The sequence below is a fragment of the Chlorocebus sabaeus genome, chromosome 7, assembly GCF_047675955.1.
Source record: "Chlorocebus sabaeus isolate Y175 chromosome 7, mChlSab1.0.hap1, whole genome shotgun sequence".
NCBI lineage: Eukaryota > Metazoa > Chordata > Mammalia > Primates > Cercopithecidae > Chlorocebus > Chlorocebus sabaeus.
The window spans coordinates 126342471-126359739 of record NC_132910.1 but is presented as its reverse complement, the minus strand read 5'-3'; the positions used below and the strand labels follow the sequence as shown (position 1 = coordinate 126359739).

The 17269-nt window shown below is 36.7% G+C and overlaps 1 protein-coding gene across 7 annotated transcripts in view; it reads left to right on the top strand.

Annotated features, from left to right (window-relative positions):
• GPM6A (glycoprotein M6A) overlaps positions 1–17269 on the top strand; it is a 366415-nt gene that overhangs the window by 287723 nt on the left and 61423 nt on the right. For all 7 annotated transcript variants that reach the window (XM_008000299.3, XM_073017733.1, XM_073017734.1 and 4 more), the window contains one exon: positions 11496–11688. In XM_008000299.3, coding sequence (XP_007998490.1) covers positions 11496–11688 — 193 coding nt within the window. The remainder of the gene's footprint in view (positions 1–11495; positions 11689–17269) is intronic.

The window sequence follows — 17269 nt, the reverse complement described above, 5'->3', positions numbered from 1 at the left end:
TGCACACCTGTAGTTCCAGCTAATCAGGAAGCTGAGGCGGGAGAATGGCTTGAAGTCGGGAGGCACAGGTTGCAGTGAGCCAAGATTGTGCCACTACACTACAACCTGGGCGACAGAGGGAGATTCTTTCTCCAAAAAAAAAAAAAAAAAAAATAGAGATTATCATGTCATTCATTAAAGGGTTAACTATTACAGAGTGTGTTTGCTAAACATTTTGCAGTATAAAGTCTTCCTCAGAAGCCTAGTTTTGAAATATTCTTACTCATCTTTATGGCATGTCATACTTTATGCCAAGAAGCTTTTTAGTCTACTATTCTTTGGAAAATTTTGAACTCCAAGCCCACAGCCACTGATTCTGATGTGCTGATGAACACTGCAATCCGGGCTACATCAACTGGACACTAAGGATATCACAATACTGGATGTTTTCATAGGATGTTTTCTGGAATTTTTCTACAAGGTGCCAGAATTTCCTAATTTTATTTCTCACTGTTATATAGGCTCAAACAGAGTAGAGACCATATATTTTTTTTATCACTTCTGTATATACAGTGTATAGAAGAAATAGGTGCTCAAGAAACATTCTCTGAATATTGATGTAGTGATTCCGTACCCCTGCTGCTAGCTGGGCATAGAAAAAAGGAGTGAGCATGTGAAATAAACTTACTACAGTCAGGTCTTGATTTAATTGTTCTCTTATTTCTACCCAAGGGACATGTTTCCCTCAATGTTAGGATAAGAGAAAGTCAGGTTGGCCTCACTCCACTAATATTTCCATAGACACAAAAAGGTCTTAAGGCTAACTGAGAACTGTTCCAAGTTTTCAGAAAAAGTCCTCTAAATAAAAACATTTGCTTTAAATTTAGCTGAAAGCACTTCTCGTTCCCCTTCTCTGATGATGACTTTTTCTAAGACACTTATCGTCCATGACCCCAATTGCTCTATTCCTCCTTTATTAATTTGGAGCACTCTGAGGGCACGAGCCAGCATCAGGCCTCCTGTCTCTGCCATAGTGTGGCCGTGGGGCAGCAGGAGGTAGTGGGGGCTGTAAGAGCTACAGGAGGGGAGGGATTCAGGCCCAGAAGCAAACTTAGTGAGTCCTATCAATCTACAGACTCAGGCCCTTAACTCTAGGAAACTGTTTTATATCAATTATTCAGTAATTTGCTAATCTTCATTTTCACTGCTTTATTGATGAATCTCATTATATTCTATTGTGGTGGTTGTTCTTCCTGGTCTGATCTTCTAAGTTGCTTATCTTTTCTCACCAGTTTCCATCTTTTGTCTGTTTCTTCTACTTTGTCATAGATTTCTTTGTGTGTGTGTGTGTGTGTGTGGTGTGACTTCAAACTGTGAAAATGTAAACTTCTGCTATATTTCCATTTAATGATAGCTTTTAATTTTATTGCAGTTGCCTATTTAGAGCATCTATTTATTGTAGGAAAACACTGTTCTTGTCACATGACCAGGAAAGATTAGGCTAGCAGACACATATAAGGGTGATGAGTAGAATTCATTGAGAGAAAAGGAAAAAGAAAATATAACTCAGCAAAGTGAGACAGAGTCCTGATAAAAGGCTCCCCACTTTACCAAATGAATCTCCTGGTTACCACGCAGGGACAAAAGAGGCCAGCCTCCCCACCCCTGACCCAAACCAGCGAGAACTTCTGAGGCCCAACTCCGTCCTCACAATACTCAAGCCAGCTATTTTCTGGGGAGCCCTTTTAACTTGGTTGCCTCATATTCTTACTTTAGTTAGAAAGAAATACATCCATTTTGTTTAGAATGCAATATATTTTGTAATATTCTAAAGAAATATATAAAAATATACACATATATGTATTTGTATATACACAAATATATTTATATAAATAAATAAATATACACATATGTGTATATATACACATATGTATCTATATTTGGTGTGCCAGTATGCCCTTTTTAAACTCTCTTCAGCTGCCTGCTTTATCTGTTATTTCTTGGAATTTCATTTGCTTATTTTTTTTGGTTTCCATCTTCCAAGTTGGAGGCATTCCTCAAATATCTAGTGGTTGTCTCTTTCTAATTAAGAGTTACCAGTAGTATGGTAGACTAAATAGCAAGAAAATCTTTTTTGTTCCCAAACAATTGAAGTTTTGAAACACATACGTTTGTGTATTTAAAATATAGGTGCAATTAAAATATAATTACTTATATATGTACACACTGATGTACTGTCAAGAGAGTAAGCAGAACCCTCAGAGGCCAAAAATAAAGTTAAAGGAGAAGTTCAGGGAGCTAAGCAAGAAAGCACTGCAGGCAGCAGCAGGTCCTGGGTCATTTTCATATTCCTGGTTTCCTTGGGCTTCACATTGGGTGTCCTGGTAATACAGGTTAGGAAACAGAGGTGAGTTCAGCCCGAGACTGGAGGTCAAGTTGGAACACACAGCATAAGGGTCAGGACTCTAAAGGACTCCGTGAAAGGCTGAGCCAGGAAAACAAAATTAAACAAAGCAAAAAATTACAGAACAATAATAATAACAAAAGTTGTGTGTAAGGCAGAAAGGGAAAATTTACATCTTTTATACCTTGAGTGAGTTGAGGGGGAAAATACGTCTCCTGAGAATCTGGTACCACAGGCCAGCTCTCCTGTGAGTTGGCGATCTAAATTTCTGCTGCTTTCAGAAACTGAGAAACTCAAATCTACGATTTCATTTAAAGGAAGTCACTATACATTTCAGAGGATTGGCATCCTATAGACCATATTCTCTAACAATAATGCGACAAATATACAAACAGATAACATACAGAAAATTTAAAAAGCTTTCATATTTGAAAACCAAAATAAATAATCCAAGAAAAAAAATGACATATGTCAAAAAGAGATCTCAATAAACTTTAGAGAATACTTAAAACTGAACAAGAATGAAAAGTTTGCATATCAGAACTTGTGGAATTCACTCAAATCAGAATTAGAAGGTAACTTTATGGGGTTAAATATTTTTATTAGAGAAAAGTCCAAAGAGCAATGAGCTCAGCATCCATCTTTCCACATTAAAACATTAGAAAATGTATAGGAAAATTTACCCAAAGAAAATAAAGAAAAAAAGTTAATCTAAAAATAGAAATTAATGAAGCAAAGTAATCATACCAAAAAAAGTTTATTTGAAAAGGATAATAATGTTGGAAAACCTTCAGCTTTACTTGCTATGATAGTCATTAGTGCTGTTTGCTAAGTTTTGTAGCTCCTTGTCTTCTGGAAAGATAGCAGAATTGCACTTTTTGGTCTTTGTATTTGAGAGGGAGGAAAGTGACTCTTTCTACCCACCGGGCTTAGAAATGGTGTGTACTACCTAAAACCTAGAATACTTGATTGCCAAAGTGAGATTTCCCTGGTGTTTTTATTCTGATACCATGACTAGCAGTGTTCAAGACGGTTTTCCTTTATCAACCTGAGTTTCTGAATGGCTATAATGGGAAGAGATCCCAACTATGAAGCTGGAAAGGAAATATTGTAGACTTACTGAAAAATAAAATATGATGTTTAAAGTCATTGGAATTTTTATTTTATTCTATCTTTTTATTTTATTTTATTTTTTGAGATGGAGTCTCGCTCTGTCACCCAGGCTGGAGTGCAGTGGCACGATCTCAGCTCACTGCAACTTCCACCTCCCGGGTTGAAGTGGTTCTCCTGCCTCAACCTCCTGAGTAGCTGGGATTACAGGCGAGCACCACCATGCTTGGCTAATTTTTGTATTTTTAGTAGAGATGGGGTTTTACCATGTTGGCCAGGCTGCTCCCAAACGCCTGATCTCATGATCCACTCGCCTCCGCCTCCCAAAGTTCTGGGATTACAGGCTCGAGCCACTGTGCCAGGCCTGTTTGTTTTAATAGCAAACATAAAGTATAAAACATAGGTTGTCCTGGCTGATGCTTTTTAAGAAGAGAGAAAGGAAGAAAAGAAAGACAGAGAGAGAAATAGGGAAAACTAAAGAGAGAGAAGAGAGAGGCCCACATAGAGAGAGACAGAGAGAGAGAGAGAGAGAGAAAGCGGACAGATGGAGGGAAAGAAAAACCAAAAGGAAGGAGAGAGGGAGGAGAAGACGGAGGAAAGAAAGAAGGAATGCAATAAAAAAGAAAGAATTAAAATCATTGGAGAAGACCAAAGGATATATGTTCAGATGATGAATGCATTAAAAATAGTGTTTAAAATGTTATATACAACTTAATGAGAAAATTTATATCTTTTACGAAGTTTACATATGCTTATAGAAATTGAATTTAGCAAACAGACTTAAGAAGAAATAGAATACTTGAATCACTCTATAAACATCAGCAAATTAGATCAGCAGTTTAAATTCTTCCCATAAAATACACAAGTGGACTGGTTGGTTTTACTGGTTGTTCTACCAAATATTTACTGTGCAGGTAATTACAACTTTATGCAGACTCTCCCAGGGCATTGGAAAAAGGGATCACTTTACGAGGCTGGTATAAACTTCATTACAAAACAAGACAGCAAAAATTTGTTGTCAATGACATTCATTAACATATTGATGACCCTATAACTTCACCTATTATATTCTAACCTCTCCTTGGGTGCCTTTGTCTCTACCTCAATCTATCTTGCCGCTACTGGTTTCTTAAATTTTCCTCAGATACTCTAGACACACACTTGCCTCAAGGCATTGACATTTAGTTTCCCTCTGTTTGAAACCTTCTCTCAGGAGTTGGAGACCAGCCTGGCCAACATAGTGAAACCCCATGTCTACTGAAAATACAAAAAACTAGCTGGGTGTGGTGGCGGGCATCTGTAATCCTAGTTAGTAGGGAAGCTGAGGCAGGAGCATCGCTTGAACCCAGGAGGCAGAGGCTGCAGTGAGCCAAGATCACACCATTGCACTCCAGCCTGGGCAACAAGAGCAAAACTCCATATCAAAATAAATAAATAAATAAATAAAAATAAAAACTAAAATTAAAAAATAAAAAGAAAAGAAACTTTCTTCCAGATAGCCTCTTGGATGGTCCCTTTGCCTCCTCCAGACCTTTTCACAAATGTCATCACAGTTATGCCTTCCCTAGCCTCTTTATTGGAAGTTGAAACTGATATTCCAATACTCCCTAATCCCACCTCTTTGTTTAGGGTTCCTTCTTTGAACTTTTCACAATCTCACCTATATTTCTTCAGTATCTTGTTTATAATCTTGCTCGCACCTCTACAATGAGAGCAGAGATTTTCACTGATTTTGTTTACTTCTAAAGTCTCAGCAATTAGCATAGTGTCTGACACCTGGTGAGGGCTCAATAACTGTTGGATAAATTGATAAATGCAAAAGTATTGAACAAAGTTAGCATGACAAATTTAGCGATGTATTTTTTAAAACCCAGTGGCGCCATTTTTTTTTTCTCATGAATGCATGTTTAACTTACATTAGAAAAATTTATTGAAACGTCAGATAAAAAGAAGAAAAAAGAATTATTTTACCAGGTGGGAAGCATGTGATATAATTTAAAACAAGAGACCATATTTAACCAATAAAACAACAGCAAGCATCAAACTTAATGGTAAAAGCATAAGTATTATCTATAATATCAGGATCACAAAAGATACCTTTTCACATTATTTTTAATCTCCTCTCTGTATTTTATCCAATAGCATAAGACAATAAAAAGATAAATTAAAAGGCACACATATTGAAAAGAAAGAAATAAAGCTCAAAATTTTCACAGATGATATGATTACCAACCTAAATTTAAAATAATCCACAAACTCAAAATAATTCATAGAATCAATGAAAGAATTTTAAAGTTTGTGGGTAAAAAATAATATCTAAATTATATAAATAATTTATACAAATGGAAAAAGACCAATCAGAATCCCAATGAGTTAATTTGTATAATCAGACAAACTTTTAAAAATTGATTGGTAAAGTAAAAGGGCAATGACTAGCCATGACCTTCATGAAGAAAAAGAATTGGTTGAGGCAATTTCCTTCACAAATCAGAACATACTATAAGGCAGTGTGGTGTTGGCCCAGTTGTTACTGGAAAGGGGTCCCCATCCAGAACCCAAGAGAGGGTTCCTGAATCTTGAGCAAGAAGAAATTCGGGGCGAGCCCATAGAGTAAAGTGAAAGGAAGTTTATTAAGAAAGTAAAGGGATACAGAGTGGTTACTCTCCATAGACAAAGCAGAAGCTTGAGCTGCCTTATCAAGGATACTTACTGTTTCTTCTTGATTATATGCTAAACAAGGGGTGGATAATTCATGAGTTTTGGGGGACAGCGGTGAGCAATTCTTGGAACTGATGGTTCCTCCCCTTTTTAGACCACATAGGGTAACCTCATGACTGCCATGGCATTTGTAAACTGTCATAGCCCTGGTGGGAATGCCTCAGAGCATGCTAATGCATTATAATTAGCATATAATGACCTGTGAGGATGACCAGAGGTCACTCTTGTTGCCATCTTGGTTTTAGTGGGGTTTAGCAGGCTTCCTTACTACACACTGTTTTATCAGCAAGGTCTTTATGACCTGTATTTTGCGCTGACCTACTCTCTCATCCTGTGGGTTAGAATGCCTAACCCACTGGATATGCAGTCCAGCAGGTCTCAGCCTTATTTCACCTGGCCCTTATTCAAGATGGACTTGCTTTGGTTCAAACACCTCTGACACAGGGACAGAGAATAGACTAATAGGACAGAATAGACAGCCATCAAACAGATCCATACCTCTCTAGACACTTGATAATGACAAAGATGACATAGGTCAGGAGAAAAGGAATCAACTGTCTGGTAAATAATATTAGGAAAAATGTATCAATGAGTCAATTGTCAGTCTATTGTAAATCTCACTTCTCAACTTCTCCTCTGTCAATCACTTTTCCAGAATCCACAATTGCGTTGGCCTCTCTTCTTTGTTGTCTATCTCTCCTGGTCTTTTTCTTATCGGTTTAGGTTCTTTTTCCTTTATTTGTTTTGATGCAGTTTGTGACGTGAGCAAAAGCAAAGGCATGTGTTTGACTTCACAATGTTTAAATGGAAATAAATTAACCAATGTCTTTTTAAAAAGTCAGTATCTTTTTAAAAAAATAACATATCTTAACAGCTTCTATTTTCTTTGAAATTGTTGTATTAGTACAAGTTCATTTATAACTTCACTAATCTTTGGGCAAATGCTAATGTTTCAGAGAGTGTGTTGAACATCTCATAATTCTTTTAATATTTGTTTTCATGTTAAAGCTGAAGGCACAGTGTTATTTCATTTTGGAAAGTATAACCAGAAAATGGATATGAGAAATACCTCTTTGTGTATATAGGTAGTGACTAGAACATGTAAATTCGGTATTCCCTATTTGAGCCATCAGTTCTATTTGAGAATTAATGGGCCTATTTTTATTATAATATCTAGCATTGAAAATGTTTCCTGTTCAAAATAATCTTTATCATTTTACTAGAGAGTTTCTCAAGAAAAAAAAATATCTTCTCCAGCACCAGCACTCCACTTACTATGCCTTCACTAATATTCATTTAATAGAGTGGTTTTTCATTTGCATTTCAGTGAAAACGTGGTACTGGGGGCATAGGATCCGCAGCCTTAAAGGGTGATTGTTGGGAACCTATCCGGGGCCCAGGGACAGGGTTGCTATGGCAACTTGCAGCTCAGCCAAGGCTGTTCCTCTCTGTAGGTGGAAAGAAGCTCCCCTGCCAGCAACTACGTGGGATCCTGGCAGCTGGAGAGAATACTGAAATAATGCGCTGCTTCCCCAGATGGGAGTTCTGAGAGTCTTCTTTAAAAACGGATAGGCAACTCAGGCTCTGTGGAAGAGTGGGGATAGTTAGGATCTAGCCCATTACAAGCGCGATATGTGTATGATGAAATACTTAAGATTTCTTCCTTTGAATAGAAGTTTCACGGAGGATGGTGTCTTAAGTCAAAAGATGCTAGCTTAACTTCACAGTAGTGCAAGTTTAGAGGAATTTGCATTTGCCATAAAGGTAATATGATTCTGAGAAATTTAAATAGTATCATTTGAATAGAGTAAAGAGACCTTACACTCATTTGGAAATGCATGTTATCTCAGGCTTGTCAATTTGGGTTGACCCAGTTTTAGAATTTATCTTGGGCTTTTCTTTCTAAATTTGAAAGTCAGTACTCAATTGAAGTTATACTTGATGCTCTGATGCAGCAACTCCAGTATCCCCGTTGCAGTTACAGAGCATAGTGTGGAGGCTAGAAGTCGTCCATTTAAAGTAGAGTGGAGACAATGAGAAATAAGTGAAACCAGCCCTGAATTAATATTTAAATTAATCAGAAGTCCCCAGAAGTGGTTTTGGTGGTGGTCAGTCATGAGCTTACCACTTTATCTGCTCCTGAGCTATTCTGATTCTGATTTAGTCTTTACTCAGTTATTAACTTTAGGCTCTAGAATCCAGCAAAGGCAGTTCCCACCCAGGCATTCAGTGTTTGAACTCTTTATATATGAACTTACTCTATTTTGAACAGTTTTGTGAAACATGTTCATCTATCTGGTTTTTATACTTCTGATTGTCTATAGTAGAAATATCCCACAACCACATCAAATGCTTCGAGAAGAGCGAAAGACAGAAATCACAGATGAATAGGATTTGAAATCATGAGACTATGTGGTATACTTGCCAAAAATAGGGATAGCTCTACTTTGGGCTGGTACTACGTTTTTTATTATTATTTTAAAATAATCAGTGAGGTAGAAATTGTAGAACAACAAGAGACAGAATAGTTCAAAGATTTTTCTGCCACCCTGTTAATCTCCACCCAAAACTGTGTTCAGTGACATTCAGATACTACACACATTGGTTTTAGCCATCTGCTGGTGAAATCTCTTCCTATTACATGAAGTTTCAAGCTGTTCTAACCTTTTCTACTTCCCCACATTGTGTGTGTGTGTGTGTGCACACGCGCGTGTGTGCACGTGTGGGGGATGTGTGTGTGGGTGTGTGTGATGTGTGTTGGGGGAGGAATGTTCAAGAAACAATTTTGCCTGCACAAACAACAGCTACTGAAATGGGAAGGTGTTCAGATTCCTTTTTTTAACCTCCTCTGGGGCAGATGGGACGGACTAGAATTCTCAAGAAGGCCGGTTCAGTGAGCAGCATTAAAAATAGCCGACTAGCTCAATCTCTCAATATAAACTTAGTTCTCACAGGAACTTTGCAATTATCATATGCTTCATATGTTGCTATATGCATCTATGCCTTCTAGATAAAGTGTTCACGGATCTTCCTATGACTTAAGCACAATAAGAATCCATTTTTAAATCCTGTTTGTCATTTGTTTCTGAAGAAAAAGGAAAAGTCATTAATTATCTGAGGGGCTTCAGCATTACAAAGACAGATTTGACCAAGAATTTTCATAAGGAGGAAATCTTTGGCATGAGGATATGTGTGTGTATCTGAGGCGTGGGGTGGCTAGAGGTGGGTGCATGTGGAACCTAGATCATCCTTGCAAGTACCCTTAGCCTGTCAGTCCTCTTTCTAAATTCTCCTTTATCAGTTGTGGCTGTCACATAGTGCCTCATCAATATTTCCTCCTGCAAAACATATATACTGAAGCATTTCTAGTTAATTTCTTAGAAGATATCTAGAAAAAGCCTAGGAAATTGTGACCTTTATTTTGAATATTTACCATCATTTTCTGATGTCTCAGTTTAAATGATTAAAGCTGTGTTTTAATAAGTAAAAGTGATGAAACTTCAAAAAGCAAAAGTGACCACGATGGCTAAAGAATTTCTGACAACTACATGACAACAGAGTAATAGCTCACATTAATAATAGTTAAATTAGGCCGGGTGTGGGGACTTACACTTGTAAACCCAGCACGTTGGGAGGCTGGGGTGGGTGAATCAGGGGTTTGAGACCAGCCTGATCAACATGGCAAAACCCTGTCTCTACTAAAAAGACAAAAATTAGCCAGTGATGTGTTTCAGTGTCCCAGCTACTTGAGAGGTTGAGGCAAGAGAATCGCTTGAACCCAGGAGGCAGAGGCTGCAGTGAACTGAAATCGCACCACTGCAGTCCAGCCTGGGTGACAGAGTGAGACTCCGTCCCCCACCCCAACCCCCCCAAAAATAATAAATTACATCTAATAATGACAGATAACACGTAGTGAGTAGTTACTCTATGTCAAGCACTATTTTTTTTATATTAACTTATTTAATCCTCATGAGAACCATAGGAGAGAAATTCTCTTATTGTCACATTTTTAAAGATGATAAGCTCAAAAGAATAAATTTGGCAAAAACTACACAGTGATTGGTGTGTCCAATGTGCTCTCGTTTGCTGTGCCAGTGTCTTTGTCATTTTTTTTAAACCATGAATGATAGCAAGAAGTAGGTTTTCATTATGAGTCACTACTCAAATATCATATAGGAGTACTGAAGTCGAAAGAGTCAAAAGTAATTTCCCTTACTACATAACATGCATTCAGATATTGTCTCTTCCAGTCTCTGTCACTTTTAATATTTGCTGGTCAAAGTTCAGTAAGTTTTGAGGTCAGGAGTTCAAGACCAGCCTGACCAACATGGTGAAACCCTGTCTCTACTAAAAATACAAAAAAAATTAGTGGGAAATGGAGGTGCGTGCCCTTAGTTCTAGCTACTTGGGAGGCTGAGGCAGGAGAATCTCTTGAACCTGGGAAGCAGAGATTGCAGTGAGCTGAGATTGTGCTTCTGCACTCCAACCTGGGCAACAGAGCCAGACTCTGTCTCAAAAAAGGAAAAAAAAAAGAAAAAAATACTTCACTAAGTTGACTTCACAATATACTAACAGGCTTCAACTTACTGTCTGAAAAATTGGTTAATGAGTACTAAAACACACTTATGTAAAAAGAATAAATTCTAATATTCAATAGCACAGTAGGGAAATTATAGTTAAAAATAATCTATTGTATATTTCAAAATAGCTAGAAGAATCGCAATGTTCCTGACACAAAGAAAACATAAATATTTTAGGTGGTGGATATCCCAATTACCCCGATTTTATAATTATACATTATAAACATATATCAAAATATCTCATGTATCCCCAAAACATGTACAACTATGACACATCAATAAAAAAAGTGTTACAAAAAAAGAAAAATACAGATACACGGAGTGCAAAAGAATAAATACCATTGAAATGAAACCATAAGCATGTAACATTTGAGAGCAATAAATTCAAAATGGATTGCTACGCATGCAAGTATGGTGAAGATTAATTATTATAGAAAGTCTGGGTTGGGAAGGAAGGGCTTCTCTGGGTTTTACAGTAGATGAGGAAGACATCAGTCATAGGAAACATTCTCTTATTTGTGGAGGATGGGTTTATAATTAAGGAATTTGATCTTAGTATCTTTCAACATACTCTAGGACTTGATTTATATGTTTGACCTGGTATTATCAGTGCAAATATACTTTCCCATAGTGCTGAAGTTTGAAACAAAATTTTAAATTAGATTAACAAAAATATGAATTTCTCCCTTTGTGATCTTCTACAGGGTGTTTTGAATGCTGTATCAAATGCCTGGGAGGCATTCCCTATGCTTCTCTGATTGCCACCATCCTGCTCTATGCGGGTGTTGCCCTGTTCTGTGGCTGCGGTCATGAAGCACTTTCTGGAACTGTCAACATTCTGCAAACCTACTTTGAGATGGCAAGAACTGCTGGAGACACACTGGATGTTTTTACCATGTAAGTCACTCTAGTATTCCTTGTTATTTTTTCAGCATATATATTTACACTTCTGTGTGTTAAATAAGTGGGGCCTACAGTTAAATGAGGTGATGATATAAATGAAACAGCACTCTTAGGGCATACATGATTCAGAAGGGTAATCATGACTCATAATTGCCTTTACAGTCAATAGAAGGCACGTAGCACAGGATCAGAGGCCGACTGAATCAGGGCTTAACCAATGCTTTAAATGTAAAGTTGTATTCAAAATTTGGTTACCATTAAGTGGAATTCTGGCACTTTTCTCGCTCTTCTAATTTGAAGAGAAGCTGTTCTATTAGAACAGTGCCAGGTACAAATCTGGCCCCCGCTACTAACTTTAGGACAATCACCAAAGCTCCATGGGTGCTCCCACCTTTAAAAGAAATAAACTCAGCCCTGGGTATGGTATCTTACTGTTGCTGCCTCACAGAAATGATGTAAATATTGTGCAAAGTTCTTATTGTCTTCTGTAAAAGAGTAAATCATAAGAAATGGAGCAACCTTTTTTTCAAACACCAATTATACTTTTCTCTCATAGAATGTAAAACTCCTAAGATCAAAAAATAACTTTTTTAGAAAAGTAACTTAAACAGTCTGAAAATTAAAGTTTGCTGTTGAATTTTCAGCTCCTTATTGGATAATATAGAGAACAAAGGTTTGGGATTGAATTATAGAAACATTTATTTCTAAATAAGTTACTAACTGAGATAATTTATTCAGTGATTTTTATGCCCACAAAAAGAAAATAATTTATTACAGTTTGTTTGTAATCCCAGCTGATAATCAACTTGTCTCCTGGGCCCTGCTAGCTTTTGTTATAACTTCTTGTGTTTATTTCATGCTGTTTGATACCTGTGTTTGTAAAGTTCTTCATGTTCCTTTATTTTGTCATTCTAAATAAACTCAAACATTCTTAATGTGTATATATATTTTAACTAATATGTTGCTTTTAGATTTACAAATCTGAGTGGGTATCTGAATGGTTAGTGTAGCTTTGCTTTTTAATCTTATTATTCCATCTAAAAGAGCTTCATCACAATTCTCATCTATGCAGGGTAATTCCTGTTGACCTGGTGTAATTATAACCTAAGATCGTACTCTGAAAAAACACTTGGTCAACCCAGACAACTTTTTTTTTTAGACGAAGTCTTGCTCTGTCGCCCAGGCTGGAGTGCAGTGGCGCAATCTCGGCTCACTGCAAGCTCGGCCTCCTGGGTTTAGGCCATTCTCCTGCCTCAGCCTCCCAAGTAGCTGGGACTACAGGCGCCCGCCACCATGCCCAGCTAATTTTTTGTATTTTTTTAGTAGAGACGGGTTTCACTGCATTAGCCAGGATATTCTCGATCCCCTGACCTCATGATCCGCCCGCCTAGACCTCCCAAAGTGCTGGGATTACAGGCGTGAGCCACTGCACCCAGCCAACCCAGACAGTTTTTTAGGTAGAAGACAACTTTTCTCCAACTACAATATCAGGAATGTATCATATTGCTAAATTTCTTATATTCCATCAAGTACAGGCAGATTATCTTGAATAAGGTATTTTTCAAAGTAATTTTCATAAATTTTTTCCATAAAAGTATATTTCAAAATAATTTTTATAAATACCATAACATTTTTTATTTATTTATTAAAGTTACTAATTTCCCCTGAAAATGAAAAGAGAATGGAGTTGTGGGCTGGGCACGGTGGCTAACGCCTGTAATCCCAGCAGTTTCGGAGGCCGAGGTAGGCAGATCACTTGAGGCCAGGAGTTCGAGACCAGCCTGAGCAACACGGTGAAACCCCATCTCTACTGAAAATGCAAAAATTACCCGGGCATAGTGGCACATGCCTGTAATCATATCGATTAGGGAGACTGAGGCACAAGAATCGCTTGAGCACATAAGGCAGCTCCAGCCTTCATAACAGAGTGAAACTCTGTCTCAAAAAATAAAAATTAAAAAGGAAGAGAACAGAGTTTTACATTTCTATCAGGTAACACAGCAAGAATGCTGTGTTTTAGGGGTGGGTGGATGACATTTACCTCTGGTCAGAGTACATAACAAAACTTTTAGTAAAAGGAAAGCTGAAATATTTGTTTATTTAAAACCTGTTGATACTTAAAACCTAGAGAAACACTGATAAGAAAATAAGAAATAAAATGAGGAAAATGAGATTGAGAAAACCAGTGCCCCCCACCCCCTACACATACATGGGGATTAGAAGAATGGAACTGATTAGCTACTAAATTAAGAAGTGAAATTATTATAAAAATATGGTCTGTAACTCTGTAGTATCAGGTGAAAGCTTCCCCAAGGTCACTGACAAATGGGAATGAAGAATTAATAGCAAGTTGAAAGTTGCATATTATATTTCCCAAAGTAAATTTATTTTACAAATTAGTCCTGAAAAATTGACATTATGCATTATATTGAATCCTTTAAGCATTAGTAGACAGTTTATCCATTTTCATCAAACTAAATACAAACCTATGTATAAAACCAAAATTTAATAGCTGTCAATGCCTTAGATTCAAATAGCATGAATCAACCCTTTAAAGATTATAAGTCATATTCATCATTTGGAATGTAATTAAAATGCTTTAGATTATTACAGGTTAGCTTTTAGAGAGTCTTAAGTAAATGATTGCATGGATATATTTTAATGTGATAAAACTGACATTTTCTAGATTTATCTCAGCCTACCCTGGACAAAATATGTTCTCACTGTGCATTATTTTAAGCCATCACAGATGTCCTTAACATCTACAGATTCTCTCTATATGAACTACATCCAAATTGTTAAATTTAGTTATAGAATTACAAGTTTGTAAGAAATCATAAGCCTAATGAATGACAAGAGATGCTTGTGTACATCTATCAGCAATTACTCTTAAGATATTTGATATTTAAACAACAAACTTTCATATATTGTAGAGAGCTACTAAAGCTCTAACGGCAGTGTATGTGGGGGGTGAGGGGAGTTTAGAAGAAAGATTGGAGATTATATGCTTAATTTCATACTTTTGCCTTTGCTCTGTCATATTATATATTAAATATGAAACCAATAATGCATGTTTGGAATGGAAAAAATACCATTTTGATTGGAATAAATGTAAATGTCAAAATTCTCTCTCTTCATATTTCACATTACTAAAATTCCTTATACAGGCCCTGTGGAGCTAACAAAGTATTTGAGACTCTCTCCCTGCCAACAAATAGTTCATGAAAACACAGAGGGAAAATATGTTCTGTAAACCTCTTAGTACTATTAGTGCCAAGTGATAAATTTAAAGATTACATAAAGGTTTCGAGGAGGGAGATATTATTCTATGCAGGGCTGCATTATGGGGTATCAGAGGGATGGAAAAAATGCCGGGGAAACAGAAGATGTAAAATAAGCAAGCAGAAGGCAGAAGAGGCTGAACAATACATTTGCACACCATACATCTCTCTTGGAAATCAACTAAGGTAGGTTTGGAAAAGAATGTGTAAGAGTATAATTGCGGAGAAAAAACTTACCTAATTTTAGTAATTTACAGTCTATTTCTTTTCTCCATAGTTCTCATACTTAGTTCAACTAAATTCATCACTCCTATATTATATACTTGGAAAAGAAGCTTGTTTACTGGGTGTGTGAACTTAAAGATAAAACCAGTTGCCTAAGCCCTGAATCTTCCATCTGTGGTCCTCAGATTTTGAGGAGTTACCCACTTCTTTATCTCAGGGACTACAAAATTTCTCTCTCCCTCTCTTTTTCTCTCTCCACTATCTCCCTTCTCTTAAATACATACACATATCTCAACATGGTCAATATTTCCAAGTCCAGAAGAAGACATGAAAGGCAATGGCAAACACAATGACCTGTGACTATTCTGTTTCACTAATCAACTGTCCATAATGCAAACCATACTGACCATAAATGAGTTTGCAAATAATTCTCATTCCTATGTAATCCATATTTTAGGCATATAATTCTAAATGCCATCAGGCCCTGACAGTGGGAGCTGGCCTGAAGTCGAGCTCCTAAACTCTTAGCTGATATCACTCATTAAACTTTGTTTTCCTATTACATTTGAGATGTGGAGAACTCCAGAGAGAGAGAAGAATGTATTTCTTAAAGAATTTCTCAAAGATTTTGTTACTCATTTATGTAACTCATTTATAGTCATTTATATAACTTTTAGTACCTCTCTGTCTCTTGTCTATTTTGTTCCCCTGAAGTTTTTAATCCCTTAATTTTCAGCTTAGTTTCTCAAATCCAGGTCATTTGTTAGTTTCAAACTGCTTTGATAAGAAGTGTGCAACTTCTTATCCATTAGGAGATATTCCTACACTCTAATCACAACTTCTGTTGGTTTAGCATTGCCATTTAGAACTACTCAGCCCTCAGAACAGCTCTGCCACTTTCTGCTATGTGATGAGGAGGACATTTTTTTCTGATACTTGTGATTCAGGCTTTTTCTTCTGAGAGCCTTTTGGAAAGATGTTATTACTGTGCTTCCTAAGTCATTTGACAAAGTAAGTAAGAAGTAGGGTAGGTGTTTTGCTTCTGTGAAGCAGATTCATATGGGACAATAAAATATGGAGACTGGTTAGAAAATTAGATATCATACAGAAATCCAAACCACTAATTTTGCTAAGTGACTTGGCTTTTCGAATAGCTCTCCTAAGGACTGGGCAAGGAACAGTGTTACTCATAAGCATGCCTTCCTCTAAGTTATAAGATAAAGACTGTATTTGGGTTGTTTTTCTGAGCGAATACTTTATTTTCCAAATTTTATTGATTTTTTTAATTGACTGTAATTTCAAGTTAACACATCAAAAACCGAGTTCACTACCTAGTGAATTCTTTAATATTGCATGCACATATAAAATAGTTTCTATTTACCGAAAACAAAATCAATCAGTAAGCTCAGACAAAATAGATATATAGGTGTTGCCCTCAACTAACTTCATGTGGGTTTACATTTCTAAGTTTGCTTATAGTTTACATTTACTCCTTGGAGGTTAATGAAGTAGGAAACAGTTATTAGCAGCTTAATGGATGAGTGTAGAAGGGAAAACTGTGAATTAATAGCAACATGAAATATGAAACAAGGTTTCATAGACTAACATGAATCACACTACTGTGCAAACTGTCTGTACTGAACTAGGTTGTTGGCAAGTAAACCAAATTGCTGAAGTCTTCTACTCACAACAATGGCTGAAGATCTGCCAAATTTGTATTGATGTATGTTTATTATTTAGTCTTGGGGAGTCAGACATAATGTAAGTCATAACTGGAACTCATGTTAGAAAACCATACTGAATTCTTGACTTTTGAATTAATAATCAAACAGTGTGAATTTCATTAGGCAATATTTCAGCCAGGTTAGTACTTCTCAAATAGGTGTTTTAAAAAAAACCTCAAAATACCAGAGTATGAAATAACAACAAGAATAAACCCAATACGTGAACCGTGAGGAATTTAGACAGACAAGATGGCGTGGTGGATAAGATTCTGGAGCCAAACTCCCCAAGTTTGTTCCATATTGTCTCTGCCCCTTTCTAGCTTTCTTACCTTGGAAAAGTTACTT